Source organism: Hippopotamus amphibius, chromosome 2 (genome assembly GCF_030028045.1).
Source record: "Hippopotamus amphibius kiboko isolate mHipAmp2 chromosome 2, mHipAmp2.hap2, whole genome shotgun sequence".
NCBI classification, from domain to species: Eukaryota; Metazoa; Chordata; class Mammalia; order Artiodactyla; family Hippopotamidae; genus Hippopotamus; species Hippopotamus amphibius.
The window spans coordinates 187127957-187151050 of NC_080187.1; the positions used below are offsets into that span (position 1 = coordinate 187127957).

At 45.6% G+C, this 23094-nt stretch overlaps 1 protein-coding gene across 5 annotated transcripts in view; it reads right to left on the minus strand.

Moving 5' to 3' along the window:
* Positions 1 to 23094, minus strand: part of FRMD5 (FERM domain containing 5) — a 340409-nt gene that overhangs the window by 27028 nt on the left and 290287 nt on the right. For all 5 annotated transcript variants that reach the window (XM_057721970.1, XM_057721965.1, XM_057721969.1 and 2 more), the window contains exons 3-7: positions 20379 to 20421; positions 20072 to 20150; positions 6251 to 6348; positions 3927 to 4050; positions 1093 to 1180 (exon numbers count right to left, since the gene is read on the minus strand). In XM_057721970.1, the coding sequence (XP_057577953.1) occupies positions 1093 to 1180; positions 3927 to 4050; positions 6251 to 6348; positions 20072 to 20150; positions 20379 to 20421 (432 nt within the window). The remainder of the gene's footprint in view (positions 1 to 1092; positions 1181 to 3926; positions 4051 to 6250; positions 6349 to 20071; positions 20151 to 20378; positions 20422 to 23094) is intronic.

Genomic DNA, 23094 nt, shown 5'->3' on the forward strand with positions numbered 1-23094 from the left:
CTTGTATAAACTGGCATGAATGCATTTTCCTGTCAGTGCTGGCCCCCAAGAGCACAGAGGTTATATGTCAGTAGGCTGTGCTGGTGGGTAGGGAACTGTGGAGCTGGGAGGGTGACCAGGTTTCTGAGTGCCTCAATGTTCTCAAAGTTCAGATTTGAAATTTCAGCATTAAATCCTATGCAAGAAAAAAATCACCATCTCTTCACCAAGGGGCCAGGGGAAATGCAACTCTGCCCCCACATCACTGGCTTCCTTGGTTTCTATTCATTTTTGTTGGAAAGTTACAGTGCCCCTCACTTATTAGGAAGAAGACGTCAATGAGAATCAGTTTGAGAATCAGTTTTACTGGTGATACTGGGGTCTCTCCAGCAGTGGAAAGAGAGAGGCTAAGATTTGGCGAAACTGAGGCAGAGACCAGAAGTGTCAGAGCAGCTGGGATGAGGAGATGAAGCGCAGGGACCCAGCAACAGAGAGACAGGAAGGGGCCATGGGTCTCCACCACTCTCCACCGCAGTGTCTGTGGCTGCCTGAGCTCGTCTCGGAAATGCCAGACCCATGTGAGTTAATTACAGAGGTTTTTCTCTGGGCAGAGCCTCCCCGGCTGGTTCCCGTCTCGCCCTCACAGGCGCATAATGGAATTAAACGCGACTCCGCTGCAGGTCTGCGCCGTGACTTACGCAGCTGCAGTCAATAAAACCCACTCTTGGAAAGAAACTAGATTACGGGTCAGGGAAGGGTGGGCAGTGGGCTGAGCTGCCGCTGATCATCCCGTGTGGGGGCCTCCCCCATTCCTCGCCTTCGCTTCGGCCAGATGACTCACTGCTGCCAAACTGGGGCCCCGGTTTCCGATTTGTTATTTAGATTGACTTTGCCTCAGACCCTCTGACATCGATGTGGTACCACAAGATTATGCAGTGTGGAATCCAGAGTTTTCACAATGAGACATTTTCTTTGGCATCTGTCACTAAAAAAGCCAATCATCCCGATATCAAAGGGGCAGATGGAGTAGGCACATGGTCCCTCCCTGCCTATCACCCTCTAGGGGAGGTAAGGTCAGCTCAACCTCCGGCCATGGGGGGTGGGGGGTCTCACCTTACATGGGTGAGGGTCCACTCCGTATGTCTCCAATGTCTGCGCTTTTCTTAAAAAGTTCAGCTCTGACATTGCTGGTGTTTGGCCACTGGAATAAAGAAAATGAGATGATTTCAGGATTTCCTGCTCCCATAGGTTTCCCTGGGGTAAACTCAATTAGGAAGTGCTCAGGGTGTCTCACACTCCTGTTTTTCCATAGCATATGCTCCCTGCTCTGTTCTAGGACCGACTTCAGAGACTCTTTTCTAGGGTCAAAACCTTAGATGTCTTCAGAGTGAGGCAGGCTACATAATGAATGACAGGGGCTGAGTGTAACACAGTAGGGAGTGGTGGGGACTACGGCAAACTGGGAGTGCCACCCCATCTCATGAGGGCAGCTGTTCCTCAGCTCCAAGACTGTATTCTTGAAATGTAGTCTTGGATTGTAGTCACACCAGCATTGCTAGCTGTGATTTTTAAAGAGGATTCAGAGATACTGATTTTTACGTGGTATTTCACAGTTTTAAATACTATGGGAGCAGGAAAAAAAAAATACATCCGTAGGCTGGCTGCAGGCCATGTGATCTACACTGAAATACAAAGAAGGGATCTTATATATCTTGCTGCCTAACCCTCTTCCTTTACCAAAAGGGAACACGGGAATGGAGGGTAAAGAGGTGCAATAGGAGACAGTGCTGAGCTCCCCAGATTCCACAACAGCTCTGTCTGCCCACAGGGTGATGACTGTGAAAAGGAAACAAGCAGAAAAGAGGAAGAAACCAGCGCTGGCACCAAGCCATGTGAAGAAGGGGCCTTCAGCATCATTCCCCTCCCGGCTGCCTCTTTCCCAGGGGCGTGGATGAGCTCCACACAGAACCAGGATCACCACAGGCTCTCTCAGGGTCCAGCGGCTTGGGAAGCTGATGTCCTTCTACAGGTGTGGGGTTGGCTTCAGTGTGAGGAGGAGCGGGCAGTTTGTCAAGTCAACAACTGACGGCTGTTGGGCAGGACTGAAACTTTCTAAGTTCACTATTTGCCTCAAGTAATAGGCAGGGCAGGAAGACAAGACAGCCCGAGGGAGGAGTAGGCCAATTCCCTCTAGTGTCTTTCTGGAGAGGCAGCGATCAACCAACACCTCAGCAGCCTCTGTGCTGTTTGGTGTGAAATATACCATAAAATACTGTGCACGGTCTGGGCCCTCAAGGAACTCATGTTAGAGCTGGAGATAGGAAACACAGACACATTTTTACAGTATGAAGATGAGGCTGAGTCTGTGTAAGGAGGCGTTTTGTAGACTGCAGACCTGTACATCTACCAGTGCACCAGAGACACAAGGAAGGTGTTTGGAAAATGCTGGTGTAGCAGGCAAAGGACCAGGCACCAGAGGCAGCTAAGCACCGCTGCTCCTCCCAGGGAGCCTCCCTATTCCCTGTGTGGAGGCTGGAGGGGTCCATGGGCTCCATTCACCCCTGGAGTTGGCCCAGACCTCCAGGGCCCTCAAAGGGGGAGTCATTTCCTGAGGGATCCCCTGACTTCTGTTAGGCTCTGGAGGACTGTCCCCACTGTTCTGACATCTCCTAAAAGCCTCCTGGCTGCGCCTCCGGGCAGTCCCAGCACACTCCTCATCTCTCTGAATAAGCCAGGAGCCCTCGCACATCTGTGTTTATTCTGGCCTTTACCACAAGGGGTCGATATTCCCTAAGAGTGATGGGAGAAGCCAGGGCAGCACCTGCACAGGGAGAGCCGTGGGAGGCGGCTAGGATTCCACCTCTGATAGGTGTCTCCATTTCTCTGGGAGGGTGGGATCCAGTCCAGCCACACACAGTGGGCAGGAGGTCTGTTCATAAGGCTAAGGAGGCTTTGGGGACATATCTGTTGGGGCAATCTTTGAGTGAAGGTGAAGATTTTTTGTTTGGGGGGGCATCGGGTAGGAACTAGTTTAAGCTTAATATTATCATTAGAAATATCTTTTTCCCTCCCCTGGACATTGTCCTTTCCCAGAAAGGTAGTTACACAAACATTTTAAAAGATTTAAAAAAATTGTACTGTATTAATATGATAGCAGGTTTTATTTTACAACACTGTGTTGTATATTTTTTTCTTCATAGTTTTTCAGTCTGGGGAATCTGTGCTCCCGCATGCCATACAAAGTGGAGCCCAAACACCCTTTTGTTGCTTTTTAAAAAGCCAGCTTTTGTAGGAAACCCTATTTCATATGGGTGAAAGGATGCATTAATGCTATTTTATGGAACTTGGCACATTCTGGATGAACTAGGAGAATCTAAGGGGGACAAGCCTGCTTCCAGCTGCTTCTCCCCTCCTTTCCTCAGGGAAGAGGTGTGGGGTTGAGGGAGGCTGTGCTGAAGACACACCCCCTGAACCAGGTGCTCTCAGGGCACCATAGCAACTGGCCCTGCTCAGCCCCATCCACTGACCCAGAAGCCACCTGTCACTGTCACAGGCCGAGGGTGGATGCTTGCCCATTTTTCACATCCCCACTTAACCCCTCCTCCCTTCTCTCTTTTCTGCTGTTTCTCTTGTGTTCTCCTTTTCCTTTTCCCCAGTTATGCTTCTTCCCTCTGTCTCTTCATTTATCTTAGTCAAGCAAATACCTTTCAGAGACCAATCCTTTTTCGTTTTCCTTACAATATAGCATCTCTCTTGCCTTTAAGCCTCAGCCTACACCACTGTTCTTGGAGAGGGAGCCTCGGGGTTGTACTGTCAGTGGATCACTGAAAATGGTACATCCCAGAGTCAGGGAGGCTGGGTCTGCAGGAGCAGAGGACATAGCATAGAGACTCTGTGCTCAGGCTGTGGGGGAGACAGTGGCCTGACCTGAACTGAATGTTACGCACCTGAGTTCTGTTTTGTGAATCTCAGCAATCTTCCTTTCCAGCTTCTCTGAATGTTTAGGGAAAAACTGGAACTTGGAGCTGTAGCCTTCCGGGTGTTTTCCTGGGTCATAATCCCCAATCTCCGCTTGCAAAAGGGAAGTAGAAGAAAACAATTATAGAAATAGGTAAATCATCACTGGCAGAACAACAAGAGATTAAGACACAGAGCAAAAGCCAAAGTCTGCACCAGATTTGCACAGAACAGGAGGCTCCTGAGCACGGTGTGGGTCAGGCAGAGGGCATGTTCCTCAGGAGCAGGCCCATCTTTGTTCTCCCAGGTGTGTACTGACTGGGTTGATATCAAGGCCAAGTAGAGGCAGCAGAGCTGACCCTGCATTCTGAGGTCACCACATGTAAACTGGCAATAAGAGAGCAGAAGCTTGCACCACAACCCGCATCCATTCAGCCACGAGAAGAGAGCCTGGGAGCAATGCTCTCTCTTTGTGGCAGCACAGGAAACTGTGAGCTTGATCAGAAAGACAGAACCTTTCAGGTCTGAGCCACATTCAAAGTCTAAATCTCGTTTTGAGGACTTTAGCAGGGACACGGCAAAATGATGAATGAGCCATGACCCAAACTCAGACCTCAACTCTAAGTCCAAATCAAATCAAATGAATACATTTGAATAAATATTCACTGAGGGCTGAGCAGATGCCAGCCCCTTGGAGAGGACTGCAGAGTGGGAAGACCGGCTGTAACCACAGAGTGTCACGGAGTTTAGGAGCACTGGGTCCTAAGGCTGACCCCTCAGTTCCCTGTCGGGGGCGGGGGGCTTTCTCCTCCTGCAGAGTTACAGAGAGTCCATCCCCAAAGCTGCTGAGATCTCACGTCAGTGAACTTTGGGGGCAGGGTGGGCCCACGCTACTCTTCACAATGTGTTCCCAGGTCAGAAGCCAACCTTCCCCACATGAAGCATCCCACAGGGAACACTGTGTGTGTGTCAGGAGGAAGGATGTTTAGCAGTTCAGCTGTTTCGTAGTTGTCGTTTCTCCTTCCCTGGGGAGAACTGCAACCAGTGCAGGTGAGAAGTCTTGAGTGGGGAGTAAATATTAAGAGGAAATGTGCCCTTTTCTCACAACTGAATATTGTCCTGTGGCACAGGTCTCCTCACTATGTCTTCCAAACTACTTGGGAATTTCTATCATTTAGTAACAGACTAAAGGCTCCCCTGGGCTTACAGTCTGAAGCGATCTTGAGCCATGGAGTTATTATGATTTTCCTTAGAAAGCTTCAAATGGGAAACATCAATGTTGGATATCAATGACTTATTTAAATTAAAAAAAAATGAAAATTTCAATATGGTTGTCAAAGTGAAACTAAAGCAAAGAGTGGAGTTTGAAATTTCACTTAGATGGGACCAGGTTTTCCTTTAAAAACAAAAGGGGTATCTTTGGGTACTTTAAAGTTGGCAAGCACCTTCTAGACTTCCTGCTCAGGTGGTTTTTTAAAACAGGAGTCTCAGAAGTCAAAGTTGCAATAGGCTGACTTTTACATTCTTAATGCAGCTGTGATATTTTTCTCGCCGGAAGAACTTTAGTTTCTTATTGGCAAGTATTTTTTTAGGTTCTGTTCACAAAGTAGCTTCCTGGAGTTCACAGATTTCCGATTAAGAGTTCAGATTCTTTGATAGAAACTTCATGATTTTAGTGCTATGGTCCAAAATAACCCAGTGACAATTTCAGGCCAAAGGACTAAGAGAAGTCTATAAAGTGGCACTTAGGAGTCCCCTGCATTTCACAAAAGAAGAAGGGATCACATACGAAGGGTGCACACCTTTCCCACTGTTTTGCAAAAGAAGCCATTCTGGGTATAGGCTATAGGCTGAGTACGGCCCCAACTCTGCCTTATTTGCATATTAGAAAATGGGTTTATTACTTGGAAACATTTTTAACTTTGAACACTCTGATTGGAAAGGTCTCTGAAACAGATACCAGAATTCCAAGATGCTTCACATCTTTGAGATTTGCATTAAAAGATTGGGAAAAATTGATTCAGATTACTCTTCAGAGTCTCAATAACTTTACCAAGCAAGAGTGCAGGGAAAACCCTCCCAAACAGATTCTGAATGATCTGAAGGGGCTGTCAGAAAGACCTTAGGTACAAACAATTTAAGGTTGTGTGGTCAGAGCTTCCTGGGTCTAGGGAGTCCAGGCAAAGTCCTTTAACTCAGGCTCTGTTTCAAGTTAGATACTGTTTGTATCCAAGAAGTAGTCATCTGTGGTAACTGAAATAATGTAATCAGTACTTGGCATGAAAAGCAAATTTATCCTGTCAAAAGTCATTACCTTGAAGGATATAAGCTGCTAACAAGGCAGCATCTGATGTTTTACAGAGGAGGCGGCCGTGGTAGAGATCCCTTTTGATCTGGAGGAAGACTAAATACCTGGAGAGAAAACAGAGAATGAACTATAAAGGATTTCTTTGATTGCTTTAAAGACATAAATATGTAATATAAGCCTATCAAAATCTCTGTCAGGGCACTTTCACTATATTAAAACAAAAACCTCAAAACATACTATAGAACAAATACATTTTTCATTTCCCTGAAGACTCTTTCAAGCACTTTGCCCTGAACTGATTTTGAGGTTCAATTCAAAACAACCTGTCAGTTTCCTTCTGTAGCTCAAAACAGAAATGGCGCCTCCTGGTTAAAAGCATCATCCCCCAGTGCTGGGCTTTGGAAGGAGCCAGCGCTGCTCAATTCAGTGCCGGGAAAGAAACCTATGTCATAAGAGAGGGGCTGATGAGGCCTCCTTCCGCCTTGGACTCTTGCTGACCTTGCCTCTTAAGAAGCAGAGAGGTGGTGAAGGAACTCGCCTAGGGGAGAGTTCCGCCTCGGCTTGCCAGGTGAATCTGTCCATGTGTGGAACAGCCCTCATTATTGGCAGAGGTCAACCAGTCCTCTCAGAATTTGAATAAGGTGTAAGAAGAGGAACCAGGGAAGGAAGTACAGAAACTTGTGGCTAATATTTCTTCAGTCATAGGACGCTCTCACCTCAGGTGGAAGCAGGCTATGAAGAACAGCTACCAGTAGTTGACATGTATTGAGCACTTACTATCTGTCCAGGAGTTACACACTTTACCTGCAGCATCTCGTCCAATTGTCACGTACCACTTTGAGACAGACACGGTTATTATCCCCCCTTTAAGGATAAACTAGGGCTCACGTGATTTTCTCATGGGCACGTAACTGGTAAGGGGCAGAGCCGGGATTCAAATTCAGGACCGAGGCTGGCTCTTCATCACTGTTATTCTACCCTCTTTGCACTGTGACTGCTTTGCAGTTTCACGAGTAGTTGGGTGGACACTGTTGCCATGGAATGGAACTGCTGACATTCCACTTTGAAAGGTCTTTACGAGGAGTGGGGTCTCTGATGTTCATAACCTCACAGGTGCTCTGAGAAGCACAGAGGCCAGTGGTATCACACCCTTAAGTGAGTCACCTACTACAGTAGCTCTTTGGCCAGGGGGCATCTGTGGTGGTTTAAAAATATGTCCACAGGGAATTCCCTGGAGGTGCAGTGGTCAGGACTCTGCGCTTTCACTGCTGGGGGCGCGGGTTCCATCCCCGGTCGGGGAGCTAAGATCCCACAAGCTGTGTGGCATGGCAAAAAAAAAAAAAAGTTCACAAATTCCTTGATACTCGTTTCCAGAGGTAGAGCTTAATTCCTTCCATTTGAGTGTGGGCTGGACTTAGTGGCTTGCTTCTAACAAGCAGAATAAAGCCGGAGTGGTAGTGTCTGACGCCTGAGACTAGGTCATAGTGTCCCTGAAGCTTCCTCCTCTTGGATCACTCACTCTGCTCGAGGACACTTAAGCAGCCCTACAGGTCCACGTGGTGAGAACTGAGGCCTTTTGCCAACAGCTAGCAAGGAACTGAAGCTTTCTGCCAACAGCCATGTGAGTACACCATTTTGGAAATGCATCTTCCGGTCAAGCCTTCAGATGACCACGGGCCCGGCCAACCTCTTGGCTGCAACCCCAGGCAAGAACCTGAGCCAGAGCCACCCAGCTAAGCTGCTCCTGAATTCCTGACCCACAGACACTCAGAGATGAGAAATACTTTTTTTTTTAATTTTACTTATTTTTTATTTATTAGCTGCATTGGGTCTTAGTTGTTGCACGCAGGCTTTCTGTAGTTGCAGAGAGCAGGGTCTACTCTCCGTTGTGGTGCGTGGGCTTCTTATTGCAGTGGCTTCTCTAGTTGCAAAGCATGGGCTCTAGGCACGCAGGCTTCAGTAGTTGCGGCATGTGGGCTCAGGAACTGTGGCTCACGGGCTCTAGAGCACAGGCTCAGTAGTTGTGGCACACAGGCTTAGTTGCTCCACGGCATGTGGGATCTTTCCGGGTCAGGGAACGAACCTGTGTCCCCTGCATTGGCAGGCAGATTCTTAACTACTGTGCCCCTAGGGGAGCCCCGAGAAATATTTTTATTTTAAGCTAAGTTTTGTGGTATTTTGTTAAACAGCCATAGATGACTACAGCATCCCCACAGGAGTAATGGGAATACAGTAAAATTCCCTTAAATTCCATCAGTTTGAACCAAAAAGAAACTGGGCACTCCCTGGACAACTAGAGGTGTTTCCATTGCTTCTGTTTTCAGGCTGAAGAATAAAACAGAGGATTCCACGCCCACTTGATCATGTGAAAATGCTCAAAAGAAAGAGGACAAGTGACAGCACAACTTCTGGGGTGAGAGAGCCCGGGGCTTGGTGATTCAAGTAATTGAATAGAAACTAAGGAGCAATCAAACCTTCTTCTCTCCTAAGGCCTTGCTCCTCAAAGTGTGGCCCACATAACAGGCTATCAGCAGCAGCTGGGAGCTTGCTGGAAACGGAGAATTAGGCCCACCTGAGACCTACTGAATCATTTTAACAAGATCCCCAGGTGATCTGTACATAGATTAAAATTTATCAAGCACTGTCTTAAGAAAATTTGAAAGCATCCTTCTAACCACCTCAGGATGGAATGCCCTCCTCAAACCCAGGGGAAGGCTGACTACTGTAGTCTGGAAGTTAATAAGAATTCTCCTCCTTATCCCAACCACCCCCCACCCCCACTTGGCCCCAACAGTTTGCCAAGGAAAACTGAAGGAAAAAGACATCATGCAGTGAGTAGTCATTTTTTAAGGTGGCTCTACCAAATCAAGTTTGTCTGCACTCAGCTTCCCATGGTGAAATGCCACAGGGTGTGTGGAAGGACGAGGTGGGGGAAGCGCTTCTCTGCCTCTCACCGCCCCACCCCCACCCCCACCCCCAGGCTTTGGCAGGATGTGGCAGCAAGCCTTTTGCCTCTTACTCACAGATCACTCCCTGGGCCTGAGTCCATGCATCACTCCTCCCATGCCTCTCTGCTTGTCTTGTGTCCAAAATTCAGGGACAGCACATCCTGGACTGAAGGAGATATTTCAAAGGCTCTGGGCAGTGATCCTCAGTGCGGTGGTGAGGCGAACATCCCCCCTGGGGAGCATGGGAGCGTCTGTGTATGGGGGGTCTTGGGTTTGAAAAGGCTCCTCTAGAGCTTCTGATTTGCTCCCCAAGGGGGACACGCTCCTCCTCACAGTGAGAACCATGATAGATGCGTGACAAGTGCCTCAGGTGAGCTGGAAAGGAAACAAGGCTTTCCGCTGCTTGGCAGGGTTCCTTCAGACTTCTGAAGGTAGAACAGCTACAGGGAGGTCAAGGGTAGGGTCGTGGGAACACTGTTCAGCAGGGGTGCAGCAACTGGAGGGGTGGGATGGAGGGGCAAGTCAACATCCTAAAGAAACACATCACAGTCTTCAGAGGACAAGAAGAGATGAGCTCATGAAAGAATCAACTGACAGCTTCCAGGGAGAGAGCTGCACGAGGGCTCCTCCCTCCCTTTTCTTTCACAGTGGCTTCCATCAAACTGTGTGTTTTTGTTCATTTAAGGAGGTAACCAATGACTGACTCAGTGTTGTTGGTCATGAAAATACATCCCACATGACTCGTAGCATCCTTAGACCTGTTCCCAAGAGGCCCTGGCATGTTCTCCCTGGCCACACAAGGGCCTAAGGGAGACTATCCTGTTGCCTGAGGCATTGTCACCAGGGCCACCGTGTTGCCAGGCAGGGATCAGCCCAGCCGGCTCATAATGGGGCACCCAGTCTCAGACCCTCATAGTAGGAGTTACAGAGCCTAATTCTCACATTTTATAGCTGAGGAAACAGCAGCTTTTTCTACCTGATGCTCCTTCTACCCCCACGGTAATTCAGTGAGCTATGGTTAGGGAGACAGGAGTCGTAGATGAAGTCAGGGGAACTCTTTGTCATCATAGAGAAATTCTCATTGGAACAAAAAAAATCAGCTTTAGACCAGATTTAAAACAAAAAGCTTGCTCTTTAGCATACTTTTTTGATTAAACTTTGCCTATTTCCTTCTGGCTTCAAAGAAGCTTTTCCTCACTTCCATTTTTGTTTAAGTGCCAGGTTGTCCTAAACTGATGGAGGACCATCCAAAGGCAGAATGTGTGAGAGCCTAAAAAACGACCAAGGAAAACCCAAGTATTTCCGGAACATGTACAACCCAGCTACTGGCTTTGGCATTGTGATTTCTGATTACAGAGGGTGGGGATGAATCCAGAGATATTTCCACAATTAAAGGTTCTGAACTCTGGAAAGCACTGGCAGCTCCTGAAGAGTTTCTTCCAGAAGATCCTTTGGCCCTGTCCTCCCTTCACTAGATTCTTTACCCCTGGCTTCCTCTATTTTCTGCCATCCTTTTTCCTAACTATGATCATGTTTAGTATGTCTTCCTCCCCCATACTAGACTGTGGGGTCCCTGGAGTTAGAGATTATGTTGTGTCACTTTTAATATTCTTCTAGAGAGCCTATACATCCTGTGCCTATTCACCCTCCCTCTCTCCCACCTACCCATCCACCCACCCACCCACCCAGTTCTGAGCACACACATGTGCCAGGCACAGCCACAGGTGCTGGGAATACAGCAGAGGACAAAGCAGAGTCCCTACTCTTACGGAGAGATACACAATACAGCAATGATTTACTGAGCGCATGGTGTGTACCACACACTGTCCTGTTTAATACGCACTCTTTCATTTAATCCTTATAGCAACTCTCTGAGGTGACTGCTGTTTTTTTTTTTTTTTTTTTTTTTTTTTTTTATTATTTTATTTTATTTTTTTTGGGGGTACACCAGGTTCAATCAACTGTTTTTATACACATATCCCCATATTCCCTCCCTTCCTTGACGCCCCCCCCTCGATTCCCCCCCACCCTCCCTGCCCCAGTCCTCTAAGGCATCTTCCATCCTCGAGTTGGACTCCCTTTGTTATACAACAACTTCCCACTGACTATTTTACAGTTGGTAGTATATATATGTCTGTACTACTCTCCCGCTTCTTCTCAGTTTCCCCTTCACCCCCCGCCCCCTCCCATACCTCGAGTTCTCCAGTCCATTCCCTGTATCTGCTTCCCTGTTCTTGTCACTGAGTTCATCAGTACCATTTTTAGATTCCGTATATGTGAGTTAGCATACAATATTTGTCTTTCTCTTTCTGACTTACTTCACTATGTATGACAGATTGTAGTTCTATCCACCTCATTACATATAGCTCCATCTCATCCCTTTTTATAGCTGAGTAATATTCCATTGTATATATATGCCACATCTTCTGTATCCATTCATTTGTTGATGGGCATTTAGGTTGCTTCCATGTCCTGGCTATTGTAAATAGTGCTGCAATAAACATTATGGTACAAGTTTCTTTTGGGATTATGGTTTTCTTTGGGTATATGCCCAGGAGTGGGATTACTGGATCATATGGTAGTTCTATTTGTAGTTTTTTAAGGAACCTCCAAATTGTTTTCCATAGTGGCTGTACCAACTTACAGTCCCACCAACAGTGCAGGAGAGTTCCCTTTTCTCCACACCCTCTCCAACATTTGTTGTTTCCAGACTTTGTGATGATGGCCATTCTGATTGGTGTGAGGTGATACCTCATTGTGGCTTTGACTTGCATTTCTCTGATGATGAGTGATGTTGAGCATCTTTTCATGTGTTTGTTGGCCATCTGTATGTCTTCTTTGGAGAAATGTCTATTTAGGTCTTCTGCCCATTTGTGGATTGGGTTATTTGCTTTTTTGGTATCAAGCTGCATGAGCTGCTTGTATATTTTGGAGGTTAATCCTTTGTCCGTTGTTTCATAGGCAATTATTTTTTCCCATTCTGAGGGTTTCCTTTTAGTCTTGTTTATGGTTTCTTTTGCTGTGCAAAAGCTTTTAAGTTTCATGTGGTCCCATTCGTTTATTCTTGATTTTATTTCCATGATTCTAGGAGGTGGGTCAAAAAGGATGTTGCTTTGATGTATGTCAAAGAGTGTTCTGCCTATGTTTTCCTCTAGGAGTTTGATAGTGTCTGGCCTTATATGTAGGTCTTTAATCCATTTGGAGTTTATTTTTGTGTATGGTGTTAGGAAGTGTTCTAATTTCATTCTTTTACATGTTGCTGTCCAATTTTCCCAGCACCACTTATTGAAGAGGCTGTCTTTTTTCCATTGTATACTCGTGCCTCCTTTGTCAAAGATAAGGTGCCCATATGTGTTTGGGCTTACTTCTGAGTTCTCTATTCTGTTCCATTGATCTTCCTTTCTATTTTTGTGCCAGTACCATACTGTCTTGATCACTATGGCCTTGTAGTATAGTTTGAAGTCAGGAAGCCTGATTCCACCAACTCCATTTTTCCTTCTCAAGATTGCTTTGGCTATTCGGGGTCTTTTGCGTTTCCATACAAATCGTAAGATTTCTTGCTCTAGTTCTGTGAAAAATGCCATTGGTAATCTGATCGGGATTGCATTAAATCTGTAAATTGCTTTGGGTAGTACAGTCATTTTCACGATGTTGATTCTTCCAATCCAGGAACATGGTATATCCCTCCATCTGTTTATGTCATCTTTGATTTCTTTCATCAATGTCTTAAAGTTTTCTGCATACAGATCTTTTGCCTCCTTAGGCAGGTTTATTCCTAGGTATTTTATTCTTTTGGTTGCAATGGTGAATGGGAGAGTTTCCTTAATTTCTCTTTCTGCTCTTCCGTTGTTAGTGTATAGGAATGCAAGAGATTTCTGTGCATTAATTTTGTATCCTGCTACTTTACTAAACTCATCAATGAGTGCTAGCAGTTTTCTGGTAGAGTCTTTAGGGTTTTCTATATATAGTATCATGTCATCTGCAAAGAGTGATAATTTTACTTCTTCTTTTCCAATTTGGATTCCTTTAATTTCTTTTTCTTCTCTGATTGCTGTGGCTAACACTTCCAAAACTATGTTGAATAACAGTGGTGAGAGTGGACACCCTTGTCTTGTTCCTGTTCTTAGAGGGAATTCTTCCAGTTTTTCTCCATTGAGAACAATGTTGGCTTTTGGTTTGTCATATATGGCTTTTATGATGTTGAGGTAATTTCCTTCTATGCCCATTTTCTGGAGAGCTTTTATCATAAATGGATGTTGAACTTTGTCAAAAGCTTTTTCTGCATCTATTGAAATGATCATATGGTTTTTATCCTTCAAGTTGTTGATATGATGTATCACGTTGATTGATTTGCGTATATTGAAGAATCCTTGCATCCCAGGGATAAACCCCACTTGATCGTGGTGTATGATTTTTTTAATGTGCTGTTGCAGTCTGTTAGCTAGTATTTTGTTGAGGATTTTTGCATCTATATTCATCAGTGATATTGGTCTGTAGTTTTCTTTTTTTGTGACATCTTTGCCTGGTTTTGGTATCAGGGTGATGGTAGCCTCATAGAATGAGTTTGGGAGTGCTCCGCCTTCTGCAATATTTTGGAAGAGTTTGAGAAGGATAGGTGTTAACTCTTCTCGAAATGTTTGATAGAATTCGCCTGTGAATCCATCTGGTCCTGGGCTTTTGTGTGTTGGGAGATTTTTAATCACTGCCTCAATTTCTGTACTTGTGATTGGTCTGTTCATGGTTTCTATTTCTTCCTGGTTCAGTCTTGGAAGATTGTATTTTTCTAAGAATGTATCCATTTCTTCCAGGTTATCCAACTTATTGGCATATAGTTGCTTGTAGTAGTCTCTCATGATGTTTTGTATTTCTGAGGTGTCCGTTGTGACTTCTCCTTTTTCATTTCTAATTCTGTTGATTTGCATCTTCTCCCTTTTTTTCTTGATGAGTCTGGCTAATGGTTTATCAATTTTGTTAATCTTCTCAAAGAACCAGCTTTTAGTTTTATTTATTTTTCTGATGGTTTCTTTCCTTTCTTTTTCATTTATTTCTGCTCTGATCTTTACGATTTCTTTCCTTCTGCTCACTTTGGGGTTTCTTTGTTCTTCTTTCTCTAGTTGTTTTAGGTGTAAGGGTAGGTTGTTTATTCGATCATTTTCTTGTTTCTTAAGGTAGGACTGTATTGCTATAAACTTCCCTCTTAGAACTGCTTTTGCTGCGTCCCATAGGTTTTGGGTTGTTGTGTTTTCGTTGTCATTTGTTTCTAGATACTTTTTGATTTCCTCTTTGATTTCTTTAGTGATTCCTTGGTTGTTTAATAGTGAATTGTTTAGCCTCCATGTGTTTGTATTTTTTGCAGTTTTTTTCCTGTAATTGATATCTAGTCTCATGCCGTTGTGGTCTGAGAAGATGCTTGATATGATTTCAATTTTCTTGAATTTGCTGAGGTTTGATTTGTGACCCAAGATGTGATCTATCCTGGAAAATGTTCCGTGTGCACTTGAGAAGAAAGTGTAGTCTGTCGTTTTTGGATGGAATGTCCTATAAATATCAATTAAGTCGAGATGGTCTAATGTGTCATTTAAAGCTTGTGTGTCTTTATTGATTTTCTGTTTGGATGATCTGTCCATTGATGTAAGTGGGGTGTTCAAGTCTCCCACTATAATTGTGTTACTGTCGATGTCCCCTTTTATAGCTGTTAGCATTTGCCTTATGTATTGAGGTGCTCCTATATTGGGGGCATAGATATTTACCATTGTAATATGTTCTTCTTGGATGGATCCCTTGATCATTATGTAGTGCCCTTCCTTGTCTCTTTTAATAGTCTTTACTTTCAAGTCTAATTTGTCTGATATGAGTATTGCTACTCCAGCTTTCTTTTGACTTCCATTTGCATGGAATATCTTTTTCCATCCCTTCACTTTCAGTCTATATGTATCCCTTGGTCTGAAGTGGGTTTCTTGTAGGCAGCATATAGAAGGGTCTTGTTTTTGTATCCATTCAGCCAGTCTGTGTCTTTTGGTTGGAGCATTTAATCCATTTACATTTAAAGTGATTATTGACATGTGTGTTCCAATTACCATTTTCTGAATTGTTTTGGGTTTGTATTTGTAGGTGTTTTCCTTTTCTTGTGTTTCCTACTTAGAGAAGTTCCTTTAGCACTTGTTGTAAGGCTGGTTTGGTGGTGCTGAATTCTCTTAACTTTTGCTTGTCTGGAAAGCTTTTGATTTCTCCCTCAAATCTGAATGAGATTCTTGCTGGGTAAAGTATTCTTGGCTGTAGGTTTCTCTCTTTCAGGACGTTCAGTATATCCTGCCATTCCCTTCTGGCCTGCAGAGTTTCTGTAGAAAGGTCAGCTGTTATCCTGATGGGTTTTCCCTTATATGTTGTTTGTTGCTTTTCTCTTGCTGCTTTTAATATTTTTTCTTTGTGTTGAATTGTTGTTAGTTTGATTAATATGTGTCTTGGTGTATTTCTCCTTGGGTTTATTCTGTATGGGACTCTCTGTGCTTCTTGGACTTGGTTCATTATTTCCTTTCCCATGTTGGGGAAGTTTTCCACTAGAACCTCTTCAAATATTTTCACAGACCCTTTCTTGTTTTCTTCTTCTTCTGGGATGCCTATAATTCGAATGTTGGTACGTTTAAGGTTATCACTGAGGTCTCTGAGGCTGTCTTCTAGTCTTTTTATTTTTTTATCTTTTTCCTGCTCTGTGGCGTTTATTTCTTCCATTCTATCTTCCAACTCACTTATTCGTTCTTCTGCCTCAGTCATTCTGCTGGTTAGAGCATCTAGAGTATTTTTAATTTCAGTTATTTTGTTATCCATTGCTGTTTGTTTTTCTGAGTTCTTATGAACTGTTTCTTGTACTTTCTCTAATTTGTTATCGAGATTTTGTATCATTTTTACTATCATTACTCTAAATTCTTTTTCAGGCATTTTTCCTATTTCCTCCTCATTTATTTGGTCTTGTGGGTTTTTTTCCTGCTCCTTTGCCTGCATGGGGTTTCTTTGTTTCCTCATGGTTGTCCAAGCTTTTGGGGTTGCTTGTCCTGGTGATAGAGGTGTTTATAGAAGACTGTCCAAGCCTCAGACTAATGTCCAAGTATTGGATTAGACGAATATTCAGTTTGTATTCACAGCACCTGGAACAGTGCTGGGCACATCATAAATATTCAGTAAATGTTTGAAGAAACTCCCAGCTGTTATAATTTGTCTCATCCATCGCTCTCTTGTAGAACCAGCCTTTGTTCCTTTTTTTCAGTGCCAGGGACTTGCTGCGTTTCACCTGATGTGATTTGTCCAGGCATTAATAATGCATCTTCAAGATGCAAGATGCATGAATTCCTTTAGTAACAGATCTGCTGGCAGAGGGCTGTATTGTATTGCATGGCTTTGCTTTTTTTTTCCTGTGCGCTTAGTCTGGTTTCACTGGCTCACAGGACGCCGCGCGGAGGCCTCGCACCTGCCCCTTCACACCAGGGCTCCCCGTGCCGTGACTGCTGTTTTTATCCCTGTCTCATAGATGAAGAACAGGAGTGATCAGTTATCTTGCCTTGTTGCTTGCCTTGCCATGTATCTAGTTAAAGAACAGCCTGGGATTTGAACTCAGGTCTTTTTGATTCCTTCGCCCAGGACTGGCAAACTAAGCCTGCCACCAGAGTTCCCAATGAGATAAAATAACACAGCCATGCTCATTCATGTATATATTGTCTATGGCTGCTTTTGCATTACAGTGGCAGAACAGAGTAGCTGTGACAGGGACCATATGGCCCACAAAGCCTAAAATACTTTACTATCTGGCCTTTTACAGACAAAGTTTGCCAACCCATCTTAGCCTAAGCTAGGCTCAAGTGATGTTCACTGTTGGAATAAATTACCTATAAACTCTATTAACATTAAAAAAAAAATAAATGACCTTAAAAGTCTATTAACATTTTTTGAGCACCTGCTCAAACATGTGTCAGGCAGTTTGCTTCCATGGAAGGTGGAGCCCCATTTGCACTCAGTTTCCTTCTATTACTTGATCTTTCAACGAGTTAGAACACCTGCAGCCCTTGTTAAAGGCTAAATCTGGTGCCTAATCCCCATTTTCTCTGCCTCGTCTCTAGCTCAGACAAGAAAATATATTTCTTTAAAAAATGACAAAAGAGATTAATCAGGATTTGGCAACTAAATTTATCATCTGGGAAGAGTCCAAGAGATAAATTGAAGCACAATTCTTCTTCATCCCCTCCTCTCATCCTGGCTTTATGGGAATAGCTGAGACGGGGGTAAAATTTAGGACCGACATTGCCAGGAAAAAACACACTGACGACTAAATTAGTTTGGCAGAAAGGTGGGGTGTAGGGCTCTAAGCCAGGAATGGATTATGGGTGTTGAGTGAGGCTGGGGCAGGTACCCACTCTTTTAAGATCAGCAGGGATGTGAACGAGGAGAAAGACGCAGCTAAGCCCAAGGCCTCCACAGGGAGGGGGAGGCGCAAAGACTCCAAATCAGACCCAGGCACCCTGAGGTCCACACACCTGACAGTGCTTGAGAAATACACCCTAGGGAAGGAAGGCTGGTAAGGCAGATAGCAAGGGGAAAACAGCCGAGGATGGTGGGCACAGATGCACGCGGAAGGGGCAGGAGCTCACATGCCTGCCAGTGGCTTTGAAGTCTGCTGACTTGGAGAGAGGCCTGGCCATGGTTTTCTCAGTCTTCAGAAGTTAGCTGCTTAAGTGTTAGGACTCTAGCTAGGACAGAAGAGGAGTGGGGATTATCACATAAACAAGGGAGAAAAGCCAGAACCAACTGTACTTGTGCCCCATGCAGAGGTCCTGGGGTCCACGAACCATGTACTCGACCTGGCAGCAAACAGTGAGCCTTTGCTCAGTGCCGGGCTCCCTGGGGGTGTATTAAGAAGTACAAGCTCCCGTGTAGTGGTTAATCCTCCTGACAAAGCTGTGAGGTACCACTACCATCCTCATTTTATAAATAAGGGATCTGAAGGTCAGAGAAGTTAAATATTTTACGTCCAAGGCCACACAGCCAAGAAGTAACAGAAACAGGATCTAAGCCCCCAGGTCTATGCTGCTTCTTGGGTAGGAGGGCCTGTACATTAGTATCATGTAGAGACATTTGCTTTAGAAAACTGTTATTAAGACATCCTCCTAAGGGTCAAGAGAACCACATGTTTTGTCCTTTAATCAAATCAGAAAACCGCATGTCTGTTGTGGTCTCCCTGGCAGCTCTCGGAGTTGTTAGACAAATCCCTCTCATCCTCACTGTGGGTCCAATCAGGTGGAGACAAGGTGATCCTGATGCGAGGTGTTAGGAGGAGAGGTGCTAGGCTCTCAACAAAGATGTGTTAAATCTGCCCTGATGTGGTGTGGACAGGAGCGTGGACTTGTGGGTCTGCCCTGGCGTCATCACCTCTTTCCAGAAAGAGAGGGGGGAAGGAAGGGGGGGAGGGGGAGGGAGGCACGGAGGGAGGGGCAGGTACTGAGCTGTGGCAAACACTCTGGAAAACATGAGCAGGGTAGGCTAGTGCTTTGCCAAAACTCCTCTCCGTTTAAGTTGTTAAACATAGTGGTTCTGCCCTCACTCTCCTGCTTACAGGAGCCCAAATCCTCAGTTACAGGACTGCTCATTAATATGGATGAGCTTGGTTTTCAGAAGCAAAGTGGGAACCACATCCACTTTCACGTGGAGGCGCAGAGCCTGCAGTTTCCATGTGCCCAGTGAGGAGCACGAGATTTGGTTCTAACTACACACTTCAGTGTCCTCAGTGCTTTAAAGTGGGTGGGTGGGTGTGCACTGCTCGGAGCACCGGTAGGAAGCAGCCGTCCTGGTCCTTCTGACTCCTTTGCAAGGTTCTCCTCAACCTCCACTGGGGCCCACGTGGAGTTCAGGATCTAGAAATAGACGTCAAGGCCTGAGAGGACAAGAAATCTCTACACTGGCAACGGTCTCGTCCCAATCTTTGCTGTCTCCAAGGTTTTAGGGAGGGAGGTAGAGCTGGCAGAGCTGCCTCTTCCTCAGTTCTGGGATTGCCTGGCACCACATCTTCACCTAGGACTCCACTCTTTACAAGGTAACATCAAGGTTCTGCTAATGTCAAAATTAGATTTTTCTAATAAATTAAGGATTTGTTTCTTAAATTAATGATCCAGAGAGTTCAGAGAGTTCTTATATCTCTGAGGCAAGACTTTTTAGAGTGAATTCAGCTCAGATACACAAAACCCTTGGGGAAGCTCTGAAGCTCCTATTCACTGACCCTCTTGTAGGATGGTGTGTGCACGGAGGTTCTTTCTCATCCTCCAGTGGTACTGGATGAGACAGGATTCGTTCCATGCAGCTGCCTGCCCACCATGGAACATGATTCCCCACAATGAAGAGTTTATCACGGGCCTGACCCATCAGCACACGGGAGGTTGCCCACTTGGATTTAAAATCTTCAGTGCTTCCCAGCTTGCTTTTCGGTGTCCTGCTTTGCCATTTCCCAAGTACGTTAGGCTGCTGGAGTCTGTCTATTTCAACCTCCTGCATAAGTAGCAACACAGCCTTCTCCAAAAATATCCACGCTGGCCACATCATTGGTAAAAGAAAAAATGCTTTTGATTAATTCATTACTCCAGATCCCTTTGCAGACGACCAGTTTAAGATGAAGTATTCACATTTCTTAAAGAAAAGAAGCTCACTCTGTTGCAGTTCTGTTGAGGGGATGAGTGAAGACAGCACGTGGAAATGAAATACAGAAGTAAGTCTATATTTAGGGAGAATTTCTTGCCTATCAGAGTTAGGAGCTTCCAAAGTAGAGGATCTAGGAAGTTACAGTCCCTCTTTCCTATCCTCTCCAACAGGTCTCAGTGGCTGAGGGACATGGGCTCAGCCTTACCTGGTTATTTCTTCTTTCAGGGCAGCAGGGTCTGCAGGGTAAAACTTCACACGGAAACACATGGTGAACGGAGGCTGAGCTGCCGAGAAAAAGAGGTGCCCATCAGGAAAGACCCCCCTGGAAGATGGCTGGGCTCCCCACCGCACTGGGATGTACAGGCCTCTGAGCCATCAGAAGAAAATCCTCACACGTTTAGGACAACTTACACTCAGAACAGTGGAAAATTCCCAAGGCTCACTAAAAGTGGGAGGTTTCCTCCCACCCTCCCCGGGGCCGAGGCTTCCGTCTTTTCATGGACAATACTTACATCTCAATTGCTTCACCACAGACTTTGTAAACTCCAACCAATGCTGAAACAGAGAACACAGAACAAGAAAACCCTAATGAGAAGCAGTGTCAAATATAACTTGTTTTATTTGATTTAAATAACTAGACAGATTGTAGCCCAGGGTGAAAGCAACTCAGAAGCTTGTGATATGTAGGCTTGGAGAGTAGAGAATGATATGATTTTCTGAAATAAGCTCCCCATGGAACCAGCTGTGAAGGGAGGAAGATTTCCAGCTTCAGATGCCATTTCTGGGCTTCCTGGCAATGCCGCCTTCCAAGGTAGGGCACCAGAGTTCTGAGCTATGTTTCTGGCATGCCAGGAAGCACACATGAATGCACGCATGTGTGATGGGGACAGAGCCCCGCCTGGCTTCAGTAGAGAAATGCTCCCTGTTATGGGTTGCAGAGTTGGTGTTATGTGGTGGGTACACAACACTGAGAGGCTATTGGTAGCAGTTCTAGAAAGCAATGGCAGGTGGAATTTCATAAATGGCGAGAAGGCAGGGATGGCTGGTGTACATTTCATCTTTGTTTCAGCAACACATTGCCAACCCTTGTGTTAGGGAATACATAACTCAGGAGTCCTTGGCATCCAGAGATGTTTAAAATCTAAGTCTCATAAGATAACCAACCATGACCAATGTGCAGTATCCTTTTTTCCCTGGATTTCCAGAGGCAGGACAGAGTGGCAACACAGTTTTTCCCATGGTACTTATGTTTGGGAAAGGAAGCAATGAGAACATTCTATATCAGTTTCCCACTTCTACATGGATGCCTTATAAAATGCATTATTGATGTTCGCTGCTTTTATGCTAATCAGGAACCTTGACAATTTGCAGAGAGCTAGAATTGCTGATATTTGGGGTTTGTTTATCTGGAAGTAGCTTAAAACCACTAGCCATAAGCTCTGTGAGGGCAGAAAACTCTGTCTTGTTTATCACTGTATCACTGGTGCCCAGCTCAGTGTTCAATGTGCAGCTGTAGAGCAGATGAAAGAACTAGGTCCACACCTCCCTGTTTTCTGGCTACTTCTATTTAGTATAACATCTTAGCTGAGTCCTTCCTCTGGCAGGAAAGCAGCCAGGGCCATGCAGACACATCCTGGCCTCCCTTGATGCCCAGCTCTCACCTTCTGGGCTGGGCTGTGGGTCACGCAGTTAATGGACCCACTAAGAGCCAGTTCTTCCGTCAGCTCCACATGGATAATCTGGGCTGACATCCTGCTCTCTTGCTTCCTCTGATCTGAGTTCCCACGAGTCTGGCAACTCATTATAGCCACTCAATGTGGTTAAGAGGTCCTTCTCACATTACACGGCCCACCGCGGCTTGGCTTCACAGGGAAGCAAAGGCAAAAGATGAAATTGCATGGAAACAACCGGGGTTCCAGGCCGTGCCTGTAAAGGCAGAGGAGGCCTGTCTGTGTGGAGCACACCAGAATTATGCACAGTGAGAAGAAAACAGCAAGGGTCGGGGACTTAGTAAACAGAACGCCAGGAGGCAATGGACTGATAGATTAAAATAAATAAATAAAGGAAGATAGAAACTAAGCGGAATGACAGATCCATTAGTCGGAGAGGCTGAATGACAGAAGGCTATTCCCTTTGGCAATAGCTGGAGAGAAGACTTTAGTTTGTACTGGAGTGAGAGCTCCAGAAAGGAGTGAGGCTGGAGGAGACTGGGAGGGGGTGGGAAGGCAGTGGAAAGCTTGTCCAAGAGACTTTTTTTTTTTAAATAAATTTATTTATTTATTTTATCTTTGGCTGTGTTGGGTCTTTCTTGTTGCGTGCGGGCTTTCTCTAGTTGTGGTAAGCGGGGGGCTACTCTCTGTCACGGTGTGCAGGCTTCTTACTGCACACAGGGTTTAGGTGTGTGGGCTTCAGTGGTTGTGGCATGTGGGCTCAGTGGCTGTGGCACGTGGGCTCAGTAGTTGTGGCTCGCAGGCCCTAGAGCACAGGCTCAGTAGTATGTGGTGCAGGGGCTTAGTTGCTCCACGGTATGTGGGATCTTCCCGGACCAGGGCTCGAACCCGTGTGCCCTGCATGGGCAGGCAGATTCTTAACCACTGCGCCACCAGGGAAGTCCTGTCCAAGAGACTCTGAGGATCTGGTAGAGAAATCTTGACAGGATCCCCAACATACGGTGATGGCCGGAGTTCCCTTTTGCAGCTGTCTGCCTGAATCTGGGTCCCCGAATCCCTAGCAAATTGATACCACTGGGCTGGGGAGAAGGGATCAGGAGAAGAATAAAAGGAAGGTTCAGAGAGGGGAGCATCCTCCTGTATTTGGGTGAGTAGGCCAAGGTGGTACAATCTTCAGACCCTGGGGGCTTGAAGGAGAGGCTGAGAGTAGGCTGAGCCCAGGGCCTGAAGCAGACCGGGGGAGGGGGAGTGAGGGCAGCTCCTTCAGGAGAGACCAGAGAAGTCCCAGACCCCATGGAGGCCGCTGCAGAGCAAGCAGTGATGGGATGCATGTGAGGGCTGGGCTCCGCTGCCCCGGTGCTCCAGTGAAGAGGTTGTGGGGGAGCTGAGGTGCTCACCTCCTCCACCGCTACTGTGATCAGTGCGTCTAGGACAGCAACTCTTTACAAGGCCACTGCCCCACGACTCTCAAGGACTGTCTCAAGCCTCCCAGCTCTCCTGAAACCCTCAACAAAGGCACAGAATCCCGTCACTTTAGAGACTATAGCGTGTGACTTCA